General features: G+C 35.7%; 1 protein-coding gene across 12 annotated transcripts in view; it reads left to right on the top strand.

The window, feature by feature from the left end:
- LOC114652251 (transcription factor 4-like) overlaps nt 1-18208 on the top strand; it is a 319999-nt gene that overhangs the window by 254762 nt on the left and 47029 nt on the right. For all 12 annotated transcript variants that reach the window (XM_028802538.2, XM_028802536.2, XM_028802539.2 and 9 more), the window contains one exon: nt 13909-14014. In XM_028802538.2, the coding sequence (XP_028658371.1) occupies nt 13909-14014 (106 nt within the window). The remainder of the gene's footprint in view (nt 1-13908; nt 14015-18208) is intronic.

The raw sequence follows: 18208 nt of genomic DNA on the forward strand, positions 1-18208 counted from the left end.
AAATCTTCCACAGTCTCCTTACTGCAAAGCAGCAACACTACCACTGCGCTACAAGGCAGTTAAAGAATGCACCGGGTTCGATTTTGTTTTCACTTCTGTTTACAGCGATCGGATCATAGCGTGCATTATTGCAATGTTACTTTTCTTGGTGGCTTATTACATTACGGATGTTTCACATGTTAATTTTTTTCCCTGGGCTTAAAAGACATTAAAAAAGTGTTTCTCAACTGTGACTTTGGAACAACTCAGTACACAAGCTATATTAAGCGTCAACAATGAAGACTCGCTACACCTTAATGAACAAGTGCTGAAACTTATCCCTACTGACGAAGTAACTTTCACCAGCGTGGCCTCCATTGTCACAGACGATCCCGCTTTCAGTCATGGACAATTGTATGTTGCTCTCTCCAGAGGTCCATCTTTTCATTCACGCACAGTGGTATCCACAAACCCACCCCATTTGGACAACTGTGTCATTCAGGAAGTGTTCACCCATCAATACATAATTAGGCAGCGTATGCTACGCCGCGGGTTGGCTAGTTTGTCTTTAATTGTGCAAATGTTTGTGAATATTGTAAAATATGTAAGGATACTGCAGCAGATCTGTTTTGATATTTTAATTGTACCTACAAACACACAGATGAAAAAAAATTTTTTTTGTTGTTTTTACCCCTTTGCCCTCCAGTTCAATTTGGTGCAAATATAATTTATTTTTTTTTGCTAATTGTGTACTACATTTGACTAATATTAATTCAGTTCTCTTTTTCATCTTGTGCCTTGCTTACACACCCATGTTAGCACAGAGCTACCATCTTGAAATTATCCCTTCCTTTTTCTGTAGAGAAGGATGTCAACTGTTGATTACTTTCATTAAGTTATCAGGTGGCATAGTGGCACAGTTGTTAGTGCTGATGCCACACTAATCCAAAGTCCTGAATTTGAATTCCATCCCAGGGATTATCTATGGAGTTTGCACAGTTTCCTCATATCTGTGTTTTTATACAGCAAGTACCCCCCCTGGGTTTCCAACCACATCACAAAGATGTTCATGTTAGTCTAATTGACATTTTTGTGCTAAAGGTTTTTGCTGTTAAAGTCTCATGTTCAAACATGGCACATATTCCACTCTTCAAAACGGAAGCAAATTTCTCCATAATTTTTAAATACAATTTCATCAAAATGTAAACCACTGTTCCTTCTTCCCCTTAATGCTATAAGTACTTATTTGGTGCCGTAATATTTTAAAGCTGTAAATTCTGTCTTGGTTTCATAGTAGTGTATGCTAATTCTAGGCAGACAGCACATTGCATCATATACTGTACAAGCTGTTTTCGGTACTTAAATGCAATTGTGAAATGGGCCAAAAAATAAAACTTACACACCTGCACAGAATAAATATGAAACCAAATAAATTTGGAAAAGTGGATTGTTTTCATTCATTTAAACATCAATTATTGAACTTTAGTGCCCACAACCTGTGGTAGGAGATGGAAAAAGTTTAACCAGCCATGCCAATGCCTGAGGCCAAAATACAGCAATGCTAATTATGTTTACAAAAATCACTACTGTAAATAAGTAAATTATGGTTTAGAATGTCTGCATCAAATTGAATTTATTCTCAGTATTTATGCAGTTTCACATTGCTTTTGGCTGAGGGTTCAATTTCATGAATGTACACTGCTTAGTTCTTTTTTCATTGCTGGTGAAAGGTACTGAGTGGAACAGTAGAAGTTGAGATTGTTTTGACTTTGTAACTTGGATCCATGCTGATATTATTATATATATTAAAAGGGTTTAGTATCATGTATTAATTGTGCTCACTCTGAGGTCTTTGGTGCAAAATTCAGTCATAATGTATTCCTGTTAGTAATTTGCTATATATTAACTAAATATTTCTTTTGCTCATTCAAGTTCATTTTGCCTTATGTGACAATATAAGGGAATATTTTATATTATATTTTCAAATGACCACTTGCATGTTTTTTCTTTTAACAAAGAAGCTGTATAAGAATAGCAAATCCAGTTGCAATAAACATAAAAAAGTGCACAAATGTAATGCATACAGAACCATTCCCATTTATATTATAGAAAAACAATATAATACATAAGACAATAAGAAATAAAGTGATTAATTTACTTTTGAACACTCTTAATGTGACATCAAGGTTTTATGACATTGTCAGTGTGTCAAAGTAGAGGCTACCACTGATACCAGTTGTTGATCAGAAATACGTTCCTCCGACTCTAACCCTTTTCCAAACACCAAAAAAAGTTCTCCCATCCAGTATACTTTAAGCCGGACTCTGAAAGGACTTCTTCTCTTATACAACATACCGATTATCTCCCATTTTAAATATGCAGATTTCAAACTGAATAGGTAAATATGCTAATGAACACGATGTCTGATATACAGGTAGCAGGTAGTCTATTCTTTTGGATAACTCTTGGAGGACTGTTACTTTATTTTGTACCAGTCTTGCTGGTCTGCTTTCTGTATAACCAAATCAAAGAGTAGTTTGTACCGCTAATTCCAGCAAAGAATATAGAGATGCTTGCACCTTTGGGTCATTTAACATGAACTGTGAAATCTGATGTTTTTGTGTAATTTTTTATTATAGTATTTGGTCATTTAATTAAATTTTATATTATTATTTTACTATCTAATTTTACAAATGTAGTATTGCTTGTTACCTATGTGGCATAGTAGGTTATGTTATTGAAATGGTAAACATCAGATTAGATAAAACTTTATTAATATGCAGAAATTCAATTGCATACAGCAGTAGAAATATACAAAGCAAGAATACAGACTCACAGGACAGATAATTCAGCCAATCGATATAATCAATCAATCTATCAATCAATCAATATAATCAATCAGTAAATAATAAATCAATCAATAAATAAATAAAAATAAACTTTGTACATTGGGGGAAACATTGAATTGCCTAATAATAGGTTTGCACAGTACTAACTTGTTTTTGTTATGCCAGTAATAAGTGTCATTAATTTGGGTGTTTATAAATATAAACATTTTATGATGTCTAGCAGCAAAATTTGTATAATGTGTCCAGTTATTTCAGAATGGGTATCATTTATGCAGCCTGCTGTTGTTGAAACAGTATGAAGGGCATGATTGAACAATGGAAACAATAGTAGTAGTAAAAAGAGTTTTATATTTAAAAAAAAAAAAAAGATTTATGTGTTGTGTTTAATCTTCTCTAATGTTAAGTCCAGCTATTTGCAGTATGTGTTGTGGCTGATATAATCTTATGTGAACATGAACAAAAGACAGCAGATTTAAAACATGCATAGGTAAACTAAATATTAAATTTTTATAAGGCAATATCTAAAAAGTGTAAAAGAGAAAAGCGAAGGGTATTAGTAGAGTACAAAATAAATTTACTTAAATTAACATTTTAATCTTTGATATTAACACTGGGAAGAAGAGTGCATGCTGCATTTAAAAGGCATTTAAGTGCTTTTTTATTTAGGCCATTGGAGTTTCATGATAAGAATCCATTTATCCATCCATTCTCTAAACCTGTGTATTCATAGCTTTGTCACAAAACTGAAGCCTGTCCCATCAACTTTGGACAAAAAGCAGGAACAATCCCTTGGCAGGGTGCCAGCCCATTACAGATTATTAATATTAATAATAAATAATAATAATTCTTTACATTTATATAGCGCTTTTCTCACTACTCACATACACGGAGGACCCAGGAAGCGAACCCACAATCTCCGTACTGCAAAGCAGCAGCACTACCACTGCTCCACCTGTGAGGATATTGCCTGTCAATCATGTTTTAAGGAAAACTTTGAACGCTAATAACCTAATAAACATTTGAGCTCATTTCTATGTCCATTTTCAAAATTCTTTGTCCCCTATAAAATAGGCCCTGTGCATTGCCAAAGTGCACACATACACATGTAAACTATTCTTATAGGAATACTAGGGCATTTTAATGTGCATTTGTGCACTGTGTTTAGTGGTACTGTCCCACAACTCCAGAGATCTGGTTGAAATTCTGTCTGAACGGAGACTGCATGTTGCCTGCCTGCAGGTTCTTCAAATATCTGAAGGACAGGTATATAAGAGGAATTGACAACTCTGATTTGGCCTTGGTGCAATCTAGTCCAGGGTTGGTTCATGCCATAGGATGATGTCAGAATAGCCCCTGCCATTAGTGGCTTTAGCCCTATTAAAAATGGATGGGATGTATGCAGTATCCTTGCCTTATGGAAAAATATACAAAGTGGAAGTTGCAAGCAGCAGCTTTTGCCACTAAACTACCATGCTGTGAATAAGTATTTTATATAATCCCCATAAAATGCAGAGTTTGGTAATGTTGCCCTTCAGATCAGTTCATTTCCCAGCCCAGTCAATGTACATGGTCCTGAAAGTTCAGCCCATGTCCATGTGAGTTTTCCATTGGCTGTGCCATTTTTCTTCCCCATATGCAAAGTGCAAGTAGGTTGATCAACCAATAAAACTGTAGGTGAGTATCCTTTGAAGAAGTAACATCTCATTTAGGTTTGTTGCCTATGTTTTATGCTTAATGTTGGCAGGGGAACATGTTATTACAGTAGCCTTAAAACTTTAAAATTTAATGCAATATATATATATATATATATATAGATATATATAGATATATGTATACTGTGGTGGGTTGGCACCCTGCCCGGGATTGGTTCCTGCCTTGTGCCCTGTGTTGGCTGGGATTGGCTCCAGCAGACCCCCGTGACCCTGTGTTTGGATTCAGCGAGTTGGAAAATTGATGGATGGATGGATATATATATATATATATATATATATATATATATATATATATATATATATATATATATATATTTATATAAATAAACTATGCAACATTCCATGATCTGGTTCTTGCAACTGAAAAAGGGCACCGTGGCAGATGTTTGCCGCATGGCAGACCAACCACAAGCGTTACCTGGTAGGTAACCACCCACACAGTTCAGGTCGTCGAGACTCAGACTACGAATGCAATGAATATATACAGTCATGGCCGAAATTATCGGCACCCCTGGAATTTTCCCAGAAAATGCACCATTTCTCCCAGAAAATTGTTGCAATTACAAATGTTTTGGTATACACACATTTATTTCCTTTATGTGCACTGGACCAACACAAAAAAACAGAGAAAAAAAGCCAAATCTGACATCATGTCACACAGAACTCCAAAAATGGGCCAAACAAAATTATTGGCACCTTTTCAAAATTATGGGTAAATCGTTTTGTTTCAAGCATATGATGCTCGTTTGAACTTACCTATGGCAAGAAACAGGTGCTGGCAATATAGCAGTCACACCTGAAGCCAGTTAAAATGGAGAAAAGTTGACTCAACCTTTCTGTTGTGTGTCTGAGTGTGCCACACTAAGCATGGAGAACAGAAAGAAGAGCAGAGAACTGTCTGAGGACTTGAGAACAAAAATTATGGAAAAATATCAACAATCTCAAGGCTACAAGTCCATCTCCAGAGATCTTGATGTTCCTTTGTCCACTGTGCACAACATAATCAAGAAGTTCACAACACATAGCACTGTAGCTAATCTCCCTGGACGTGGACGGAAGAGAAAAATTGATAAAAGACTGCAACGAAGGATAGTCCGAATGGTGGATAAACAGCCCCAATCAACTTCAAAATATATTCAAGCTGTTCTGCAGACTCAGGGTGCAACAGTGTCAGCTCGAACTATCCGTTGACATCTGAACGAAATGAAACGCTATGGCAGGAGAGCCAGGAGGACCCCACTGCTGACACAGAAACATAAAAAAAGCCAGACTGGAGTTTGCCAAAATGTACTTGAGGAAGCCAAAATCCTTCTGGATGAACGTCTTGTGGACAGATGAGACCAAGGTAGAGCTTTTTGGTAAAGCTCATCATTCTACTGTTTACAGAAAACGGAATGAGGCCTATGAAGAAAAGAACAAAGTACCTACAGTCAAACATGGTGGAGGATCTAAGATGTTTTGGGGATGTTTTGCTGCCTCTGACATTGGATGCCTTGACTGTGTGCAAGGCATCATGAAATCTGAAGACTACCAAAAGATATTGGGGCACAATGTAGGGCCCAGTGTCAGAAAGCTGGGTCTGCATCAGAGGTCACGGGTGTTCCAGCAGGACAATGACCCCAAACATACCTCTAAAGTCACCCAGAAATGGTTGAAGACAAAGCGCTGGAGAGTTCTGAAGTGGCCAGCAATGAGTCCAAATCTAAATCCGATGGAACACTTATGGAGAGATCTCAAAATTGCTGTTGGGAAAAGGCGCCCTTCAAATCTGAGAGACCTTGAGCAGTTTGCAAAAGAAGAGTAGTTGGAAATTCCATTTGAGAGGTATAACAAGCTTGTTGATGGTTATAGGAAGCGCTTGATTTCAGTTATTTTTTTCCAAAGGACGTGTAACCAAATATTAAGTTGAGGGTGCAAATAATTTTGTCCAGCCCAGTTTTTGAGTCTTGTGTGACATGATGTCAGATTTGGCTTTTTTTCTCTGTTTTTTGTGTTGTTCCAATGCACATAAAGGAAATAAACATGTGTATACCAAAACATTTGTAATTGCAACAATTTTCTGGGAGAAATTGTGCATTTTCTGAGAAAATTCCAGGGGTGCCGATAATTTCAGCCATGACTGTATATATACAGTATGTGTGTATGTGTATATATATATATATATATATGTGTGTGTGTGTGTGTGTGTATGGGTGTATGTATGTATGTATATGTACATATGTATGTATGTTTTTATATTTATATATATATATATATATATGTATATATATATATATATATATATATATATATATATATATATATATATATATATGTATATAGAGAGAGAGAGATATAGATATATATGCATATATATAGATATATACAGTGGTGTGAAAAACTATTTGCCCCCTTCCTGATTTCTTATTCTTTTGCATGTTTGTCACACAAAATGTTTCTGATCATCAAACACATTTAACCATTAGTCAAATATAACACAAGTAAACACAAAATGCAGTTTTTAAATGATGGTGTTTATTATTTAGGGAGAAAAAAAATCCAAACCTACATGGCCCTGTGTGAAAAAGTAATTGCCCCCTTGTTAAAAAATAACCTAACTGTGGTGTATCACACCTGAGTTCAATTTGCGTAGCCACCCCCAGGCCTGATTACTGCCACACCTGTTTCAATCAAGAAATCACTTAAATAGGAGCTGCCTGACACAGAGAAGTAGACCAAAAGCACCTTAAAAGCTACACATCATGCCAAGATCCAAAGAAATTCAGGAACAAATGAGAACAGAAGTAATTGAGATCTATCAGTCTGGTAAAGGTTATAAAGCCATTTCTAAAGCTTTGGGACTCCAGCGAACCACAGTGAGAGCCATTATCCACAAATGGCAAAAACATGGAACAGTGGTGAACCTTCCCAGGAGTGGCCGGCCGACCAAAATTACCCCAAGAGCGCAGAGACAACTCATCCGAGAGGTCACAAAAGACCCCAGGACAACGTCTAAAGAACTACAGGCCTCACTTGCCTCAATTAAGGTCAGCGTTCACGACTCCACCATAAGAAAGAGACTGGGCAAAAACGGCCTGCATGGCAGATTTCCAAGACGCAAACCACTATTAAACAAAAAGAACATTAGGGCTCGTCTCAATTTTGCTAAGAAACATCTCAATGATTGCCAAGACTTTTGGGAAAATACCTTGTGGACTGATGAGTCAAAAGTTGAACTTTTTGGAAGGCAAATGTCCCGTTACATCTGGCGTAAAAGGAACACAGCATTTCAGAAAAAGAACATCATACCAACAGTAAAATATGGTGGTGGTAGTGTGATGGTCTGGGGTTGTTTTGCTGCTTCAGGACCTGGAAGGCTTGCTGTGATAGATGGAACCATGAATTCTACTGTCTACCAAAAAATCCTGAAGGAGAATGTCCGGCCATCTGTTTGTCAACTCAAGCTGAAGCGATCTTGGGTGCTGCAACAGGACAATGACCCAAAACACACCAGCAAATCCACCTCTGAATGGCTGAAGAAAAACAAAATGAAGACTTTGGAGTGGCCTAGCCAAAGTCCTGACCTGAATCCAATTGAGATGCTATGGCATGACCTTAAAAAGGTGGTTCATGCTAGAAAACCCTCAAATAAAGCTGAATTACAACAATTTTGCAAAGATGAGTGGGCCAAAATTCCTCCAGAGCACTGTAAAAGACTCATTGCAAGTTATCGCAAACGCTTGATTGCAGTTATTGCTGCTAAGGGTGGCCCAACCAGTTATTAGGTTCAGGGGGCAATTACTTTTTCACACAGGGCCATGTAGGTTTGGATTTTTTTTTCTCCCTAAATAATAAACACCACCATTTACAAACTGCATTTTATGTTTACTTGTGTTATATTTGACTAATGGTTAAATGTGTTTGATGATCAGAAACATTTTGTGTGACAAACATGCAAAAGAATAAGAAATCAGGAAGGGGGCAAATAGTTTTTCACACCACTGTATACATATATAGATATAGATATATATATATATATATATATATATATATATATATATATATATATATATATACATAGATATATATATAATATATATATATATATATACATAGATATAGATATATATACATAGATATAGATATATATACATAGATATAGATATATATAGATATGTGTGTTGCTGTTTGTGTACATTGTTAATTTTACATTTATTAAATATTTACATTTTTAAATATATTTTTCACACTATACGTTAATGCCATTCATATCACCCTTACCCACTCAAAAAAAATCTACTTAGTAAAAACTCAAAGACGAGTAAAATAGCTCAGCTCAACGTTTCAGTGCTATCATCATTGTTTATTCTGCTGACCTTTTTGTGTTCTGTTGTATTTGGTGTTTGAGTAGGTCTGTGGTTCAGTGGCTAAGCCACTGGGCTTTAAACCTCAAGATAGTTAGCTCATGCTGGCCTATGACCTTGCACAAACCTCTAAATCTGCTTGTGCTCCAGTGGTGCAAAATAAGGGGGTATAATTGTACTGTGCCTTCATACCTATAAAGCGGCTGGAGAAAGTGTTCATTACAGAAGGGTGACGAATAAAATTAACAATGTTTAGTGTTTGTTGTAACAATGCTAATTAAAAAGAAGATATTCTTTCAGTTATTTCTTCATTCATTGTATGCCTACGTGTTTTGTATGTTTTTGTGTTATTGATTTTCTTTCCTAGCTTGCGTGCTGAAAACATATATAGTACGTTCGTCAAGATTTACTAAAAACCCTATATTATTATTTTCAGTTGATCTATCACATGTTCATAATTACGCACTATATGAAATTGCATTTCACTTATACACAATCAATTTTAATTCTTCCTAGTTAGGCATCAATTATTGACTCAAGCAAGGCTCAGTTGTTCAGCATGGTACTGCAGTCTCAGTTCATACTCAGATCTTTTACATTTTACAGTTTAATGCAAATTTTCGGAATGTATAAGTAATGTTCATTTCCTTTGAATTTACATGCCATTTCTAAGTAATTTTGGTATAATTAAAGTGTAATTAAGCTCATGTTATAATAAAGTGTCCCCAAATTGGTTGTGAAAAGATTATGCAGAGAACTTTGTTTTCATTCTGTTGTAAATGCATATTTTTATGCAGCAAAAGAAGTCTTAAACCTCATGTCTCTTGTGTACAGATTATGGCAGAGGAAGAGAACAGCTATGCATCCTTGGACTTTTCTTATGTGGTTCAATTTCATCTGATTTTTGGTTTCATGGGTACATATATTCAACAAAGATTATGATAAGATAGTGGGGATTGTGATGTGAGGATCATTCGAGGTTTAAGAAACTTCTCTATAAGGTAAATAAAGCAGCCAGCCTGAAAAGTTTGGACTAAACCTCATGAAAGTGGCAGAGGATATCCTGAATATTCTTTAGACTGGTGTTCATTGATGCAGATGGTCCTTCCGCTGAGAACTGTTGTCATATTGTGTCAGTGCTGTAATGGAGCAAGAATGTCCAGAGATGTGTTCTAGGTGAGACATTCTCTTTTTCATTGATTTATGTTTCAACATGCCTGTTTGATATGAGACCAGAGGTGTGTACTTTCTGGTGGACTGGTGTCCTGTCCAGGGTTAATTCCTGCCTTGCACTTGGATAAATTGGTATTAATTTGTTTAAATTAAACATTCTTGACTTATTTAATTTAGTAGGGCTCATTACAAGTTGAGGACAGAACATTTTTTAGGCATAGGAATGTACTGTGTAAATTATCACTGATTTTTTTTAATTACTTTTTTTAATTAATTTGGTAAACTGTAGCAATATAGAATTTATAGGAGAAGGAGACCCTCCTTTGTCGTGTAGAATATCCTTTGTGTCCTGACAAAAAAATTGACTGTGGTGGAATTATAGGAATACACTTTATTACAAATGACTTTTGGTTCTGTTAGCAGACTGTTGTAGAAGATGATGCTGATATGCATATATTAATGTGAAGAAAAGGACATTTTCCTTCATTTCTGTTTTTTTTTCCTTATACAAAAGTGAATTATGTAAGGCCATTTCTGCTGAAGATGGTTCTACAAGCTTCTGACTCTTAGTGTGTAAAAATACTTTTATACCTGTACATGTTAGCTTTTTTTGTTAAACAAATAATGAGAAGTACAATCTTATTATGTTGCCTGCCATCTGAAGTTAGATTTAATTAATTGTTGAGAACAAGATTATTGATAGTTTTGTCCTAATATGTACAACCATAATATTTTTTATATCACTGCATGTGCTGTGCCTTCATAAACGTTAAGGAAGTAAGAGGTATGAACTTCAAGTTTTAAGTTGCATTTTTAGCATGTAATGTACTCTGTACATGTGAACACAACTATAAACTTGAACTTAATTTTAAATCCCATTTTATAAAGGTTATGCACACTTTTTAATAAGTGCTTTCACACAACTGTTTGCTCTGTTGGTTTTAGTGGAAACAAGCTTTGTTACATATGCCGTCTGAGAACAGACGTTGTTCTCATATGGTATAAATTTTCCTGCTACTTTACATTATTCAAATATGGCTTTCCCAGTTCTTCTTGGCATGTTGTGAAGCTATGGCATGTAATGATGAATCAGTTCCATTCAAAATATTTCTCCAGAAATGGAGCCATTAAGCCAGGGAACGGTAGACCCTATCTTTCTTAGTACTTATGATGTCTAATGTAGTGTAAAAAGAATGACAATTAATTTTGCCATATTTAAATGTGATGGGGTGAAAGAAGACTGCTGTTTTTTTGTATCAAGAGAAACCAGTTGAGGTGGTTTTGGTGTGTAGTTAGAATTGCCCCTGGAGTCCTTCCTCACGCCGTGTAAGAGGCAGAATAGCAAATCTAGGACAAGCTGTGCAGGGGTTATACCTCTCAGCTGATCTGTGAGCATCTGAGTTATTCCCCAGAAAGAGCTGCAGGAAGTCCCTGGGAATAAAGAGGTCTGGTCAGCATAGCTCAGTGTGCTGCGGCTGCAAACCCACCAGGAAGAACTGAAAGAAAATGAATGAGGAACGTTTATATGAATGCTTTTTTTATATATTTAATTTTTTGTATTTTTTATATCTTTTATATATTTCGTAATTCCATTTGAGTAGTGTGTTATCCTTTTACTAACACTGGCAGTGTAATGGGAATATTCTGTTTAAATTAAGTGAAGAAAACAATGCACCCTTGACATTGTGAGGCCTTACTAGAAAAAATTTTAACCTAAGGTTGAATAGTGTTTTACAGATCTTTAAAGATGTAGCTCTGGTAATCTGTTTGCTTCTCATTTAAGTTGGTTTCTGTTGCTGATATAAATTTTGATTGAGATCCACCTACTCATCCATCCTTTTTTCTAAACTGTTCAATTCATTCAAGCATGTAAGGTAGTGAAGCCCATTCGCATTTTCACTGTTGTATTTTTTAAAGCATTTTGTATTAAACAATCTATTAGTTATCTTTTCATTATGATTTAACTTGAAATGTAAACTCCCACAATTCCAATAGTTTTTAGTTACTTTGATGCTGCTTTACCACAAATACAAAAGGAAAAGCAACTAGGCTGATGCCTTGGTTCTGGGTATATGTCCATTACATGTAATAATGTTAAATGAGATGTAACTTGTACACTGATTATGTCAAATGTAAACACGTCCTTACCTAAGATACCCTTATGGAGCAATTTACTGCAGCACTCATTGTTCTTTTACTATTTTTTGAATTCCACTTTTTTGTCTCACCAATTTTCTGTTCTGCACATTACACTAATATTTTTTAGTTTGTTTTTTGCCTATATGCTTTCTTACTACGTACCAAAGTTTTCAGGTTATAAGTTTTCAGATCACTGCCATTTGCTCAGATGGCAATTGTGAATCCATTTTTTTTTCTTCTGTCTTTCCTTAAAACTGCATCTACCACAAGTGCTAACAGACCATACAGCATCTGTATATGTTAGTTTGTGATAAATTCCTATTTTTCAGTTTAATGTTTTAAAGTTTTCCCGTTATTTTATTTGTAAATATGTAAGGGGCACTATATAAGAATTAAAATCAGAGATGAACAGAGGATGTGTCTTTATTACTGCCTTATGGCATAATATTACTGATGTACTGAATTAAAACCGTAGTAAACTGCTTTAAAAATGTGATGTTATTCACAGACCACTTGGTGGACTGAGAAAGCGTTACATAAATGTAATGAATTATTACTTTTATTATTTTGATGGTAAGAGAAGATGTTAGCAAAGTGGTGTCTTATGTATTTGGGTGTCCACCTTCAGTTCCTTACGTGGTCTATGTGATTTTTCAATAGGTGCTCCATTTTCACCCTATAGATGTACGTGCCGTGACAACTGGCAAATGTAAAGTGGCCCATTATAACTGGGTTTGGGTGTATTAGTGGGCCCAGCCTACTCCCCAGTGCTGCCAAAACTGGCTCTGCATCCCCACAATCCCCACTGGGCCAAGCACTTTGTGAAAGTGGATGGCTGAACTGGGAAGGTGTCACATAAAATGCAGAGATCTTCTTGACTTGAGTATTCACCTTGCAGTGCAAGCAAATCTTACCCAACTCACCTGACTCTCTGTGATGACAGTCTATACCATGAATGAGTGTACATTGTACTTCCCCAAAAATCTGATGGCATTATAAAAGATGCATGTATTCTTCTCTGCATCTTACACATAATTTTAATTAAATGTAGCGTGTGCTCCCAACCTTCTCCTAGCTCATGTAGTTATTTCATTTGTTTTAAAGTTGAATCTTCCTTCCAGTAATTAGTTAATCTTTAAATTGAACTTGAGCTGAGCAATATATAGGCCATTATTTAAATGTAGTAGGTGTTTTATTTTAATAGCGGGTTAAGAACATAGATGGTTGGATATCTTATCTTATCAAACTGTCTTAGCTATAAGGAGTTAGTTCTTCATGGTCAGTGATAAGTTGGTATTATTGCAGTTAAGGTTTGTGTTTAAAAATAGAGGGTGGCAATGTTTGGTTCTCACACTTTCCATTATAACTGATTTAGATTTTTGAAATTAATGAAAAATGTACATGAACCTAAAAGTGATTAATCTTCTACTTTTAAAATAGAAATACTGTACTCATGTTTAACCTTAGGTTCTTTAGAAAATTTGAATATGTCTAAATGGCTTTTTAAAATAATGCCTGTTAAACTACTTGCTTTCATTTTTTTTTTCATTTTAGTGTGTTTTGTTCAGCAGTAACTTTAAAATCTTTTTTTATTTTATATAGCATCTGACTAAAGTGCATCAGCTTTATAACTGTTCACTCATTACTTACATATGTGTTGAGTTTGATAATATAAATTCTCTGTCTAATGTTTCCTTCCTTTTTATTTTCTAGGTATATGCCCCTTCTGCAAGCACTGCCGATTATAACAGGGACTCCCCGGGATATCCGACGTCCAAACCACCAACCAGCACCTTTCCTAGCTCTTTTTTCATGCCAGGTACTTCACAGTTTGTTCTTTTTTGTAATTTTCTTTAAGAGTTTAAAAACACAATTATGGTTTGTTAAGTTTGACATGATTTTATGGAATGTTGCTTTCTTTCAATATTGTCAATAAAGTTAAGTAAAAAAGTGTTGAGTAATACAGCATATGCCTTGCCATAGCCATGAAAACTTTTGAGCCACTTTTATGTATGAAATTTTACTAAAGGAAACTTGATTGACATTGTCTTATTTAAACATTTGATTATTTATGCGCTTAATCATGCTTCTGATATACTGTTGAGAATGTTTTAATTTCAGTGCATTTTCTGTAACATCTTTCAATTGCTGTGAGCCTTTACTAAATCATTTAGTCAGCAGTTTTAAGGAAATTAATATCCTTTTCTATATTCTTGTAAGCGTTTATATTAAGATATCATTTGGAAAACATATCGAATATAGTTAGTTGTCTTTAACATCTATTAAAGAGATACATATTTTATTTCAATATTTTCAACTAATATTCTTTTTCCTTTGCAAGTGGCTGATAGTGGGAATCTGGGCTCATTTATATGTATTATATATGTTTCTTCAGACACTTTTAGATGTGTTTATATTGTTTACACGTGTTAACACTGATTTATTTGGTTTTTTTTATTGAGAACAAATTTAATTGAACCAGATATTAAATAGCTAGTAGCTATGACTCTTGAAAAAAGAAAAACAATAATAAATATAAACCGAACTTAAAAATATAAATTGATTTTAGATGAGGGCGGCAGGGTGGCACAGTGGGTAGCGCTGCTGCCTCGCAGTTGGGAGACCTGGGGACCTGGGTTCGCTTCCCGGGTCCTCCCTGCGTGGAGTTTGCATGTTCTCCCCGTGTCTGCGTGGGTTTCCTCCGGGCGCTCCGGTTTCCTCCCACAGTCCAAAGACATGCAGGTTAGGTGGATTGGCGATTCTAAATTGGCCCTAGTGTGTGCTTGGTGTGTGGGTGTGTTTGTGTGTGTCCTGCAGTGGGTTGGCACCCTGCCCAGGATTGTTTCCTGCCTTGTGCCCTGTGTTGGCTGGGATTGGCTCCAGCAGACCCCCGTGACCCTGTGTTCGGATTCAGCAGGTTGGAAAATGGATGGATGGATGAATGGATATTAGATGACAGAAGAAAGATTTGTTTTCAGGTTTTCTTAATTTTTTTTATGGATTTTCCCTGTCCAAATGTGTACTGAGTTTCATTTTTCCAGCTTAAGTGTCAGATAGTGTATACTGAAATGTATTTAATAATTTAGTCATGCATGAAAAAATAAATATTTTCAAGCACAAAATGTAGAAAGAATCCTATTAGTTAAAAAATTATTAACATTAGAAAAATGCATATAGACAGAGTAAATTCCATGGGCCTTTTACCTTTTTATGCATTTTTAACTGAATTGGCTATGCTCTAAATTCCATCCATCCATTATCCAACCCGCTATATCCTAACTACAGGGTCACAGGGGTCTGCTGGAGCCAATCCCAGCCAACACAGGGCGCAAGGCAGGAAACAAACCCCGGGCAGGGCGCCAGCCCACCGCAGATGCTCTAAATTACAGTCCTTAATTAAGGCTAACATAAAATAATTTTCCCTTGCAGAGTGTGTATCATGTGTTGGTTACAAAGCAAAAATTGTTATGGCATTTCTGTGAAAAATATTCTGTAAATAAGTTTTGGCTATTATTGTGTTGGTTAACTATAATACTCTGGTGTTGTACCGTGTTAGCCATTATGAATGTAGTGAAAAGTCAAGCAAAATGACTATACTATAACTAACTTAACTATACTATACCTAACTATAAAGTAAATAATTTAGTGTCAGAGGAAACAAAGTGTTCCACCTTCAGTCTGTTTACTATAACACTACACACTATAAAGCACTTTTCAGTACTGTTAAATTTTGTTTATCTCTTAAACTTTTATGGCCTAGTGGATAAGGCACTGAACTGAAAAACAAAGAGATTCCTCTCCAGTATCCAAGAAAGGAAATAACTACGTCTCCGAGGAATCAGTTTGTCTGTGATCAAAGTGTAGAAGTATTTAAGTACTTAAACAAGTCATTTACAATTTGCAAGTTGCCGAGGATGAAAGTGTCAGGTTAATACAAGTAATCTCATATAATTTTGGGCACAAGTAATTACATGAGAAAGGCCTATTTAGGATTCTGAGCTTATTTTTCTTCATAACTCCAAGAGATTCAATACCCAAGCCAATGACTGTCTCTGATGAGTATATAAATTGCTTTGACCATCCTCAAGCCAGGATGGGATGCTAGTCAATTGCAGACCTCTTGCACACATTTGTGTACACACACAGATATTCATTTACAGTGTGTATCATTTTATCAGTCACCCTAGTAGTATGTTGTAGAATTATGGGAGAAATACCCACAACAGCGTTCAGAGATCTGCAGACACCTCGTGGAATACACTGCAGTTAGCAATTGAACTATACGATCAATTTTTTACACTTATTATTTCCGAGTATCTTGCTTGCCAGAGCAGTACTATTCAAGTGTGTTCAGCTTGGCTGTAATTGTCATGCTGTCAATTGTTAGTCACATTCAGTGTTCCTTGTGCATAGGACATCCATCTTCCCAAGTTTAATATGAATAGCAACTGAATTAAAGTGGGCAGAGGGAACCAAACATAAGTACTGTGGCGGGTTTAGGATTACCAGTAAAACAACACTGTTCCATTTATTTGTTCATGTGGAGGCTGGTCCTGTGCTTATTCAGCAGCCGGTGATCACAGGTTGACTTGCTGTCTATGAAGACCCAGTGTTATGAGCTAAGCACCATCTCCCACAATTGAGAAATTTCTGAAGAAATTGATAACAGCAGAGCAGGTGGAAATACCTGGCAATCACAGCATTATCAGTGGAGTAAAACTGATTGTCTTTTGGCTGTGTGTGATGACAGCACAAGGGCAGCAGACAGCGAGAGTTGTCAGTTCTAGGCTTTGGAGTTGTCATTGTGCAATTATGGAACATGGAAATTGAAAATTTGGCTTTCTACAGTATCTCATCATAAACTGAAATGTACAGACAACAGAAGATCCAGACAAAAATATCAACAGAATACCCAGACATAAATATCAAAACAGTGGTTTATCTGGGTGAATTCCAAAAGCAACAGATTGCTAAATGATAAACTGAGAGCTTCTGTGAATCCTGTGGGCAGCACTTGATAACGGATATGACTCTGTGACAATGCATGTATGACTAATATTAGCAATCTATACTCTTTATATCATTATTACAACATTGGCTTCTGGTTTCATGCAAGGCCTAGGTGATAAGAATGTGATCCTCTAATGCTCTGTTGAGTACTTGGAAAAAAATTACATATTAAAATGATTATTTGCCTTATTAAAATTTGCCTGATATTCAGTTCACCGTAAGTTTCCCCATTATCGAGTTTAAAGACGATTGTTGTCAAAGCCCTTTGAAGAGGGACAGTGCTCTGTGTAATATTTCATATAGTACAAAAAGAACAACGATGAAAATTGTACTGCATCTTGCAAAGTACAACAAATAGATATTTTCATTTATCCTGACTGGTCATCATGTGGTCAGTCTTTGTAGTTCCAAATGGAGTGGAGTTAAATATGTCAGCATGCCTTTTATTTATAAATGTAATCAATATAATTTAATTTAGCACACAGTCCCAGATGCTTGGAGGTTTATTGTCTGCAAACATAGATATGCATCTTTGTTATTTTGTTGTTTACTTTCTGGTTGAGTTTTTGCCAACTAAATCAGATAATTGTGTTTTTTCAGAACACTGTTTATTATTTTTAACAGCCTACCTCTGGTTAGTTTCCACCCGTTTTCTAACCCTTTATTCCACTTTCAGGTCAATGGGGCCAGAGCCAATCCTCACATCTTCTGGTGCCTTACAAGAGCCAACCATGAATGACATGCCAGTCAGTCATGAGCCACAAGTTTAAAATATTCTCCCACACAATTATATGAGGCTAGTTTCTAAGTCATCTAAAAGCTTAATACTAATCTTTGGGGTGAGAATTTGTAGAGAAACCAACTTAGACATGAAAAGAATGAACAAAAATTAGAATGCTAATTTAATGTTGTGGAGTTGTAAGGCATCTAAGAACTAGCAGCAGTATTTTTGATTGCCAAAATTTATTGGGACACTCTTCTTTTTTGTTCTCCCCATTTAATA

Source organism: Erpetoichthys calabaricus, chromosome 5, assembly GCF_900747795.2.
Source record: "Erpetoichthys calabaricus chromosome 5, fErpCal1.3, whole genome shotgun sequence".
NCBI lineage: Eukaryota > Metazoa > Chordata > Cladistia > Polypteriformes > Polypteridae > Erpetoichthys > Erpetoichthys calabaricus.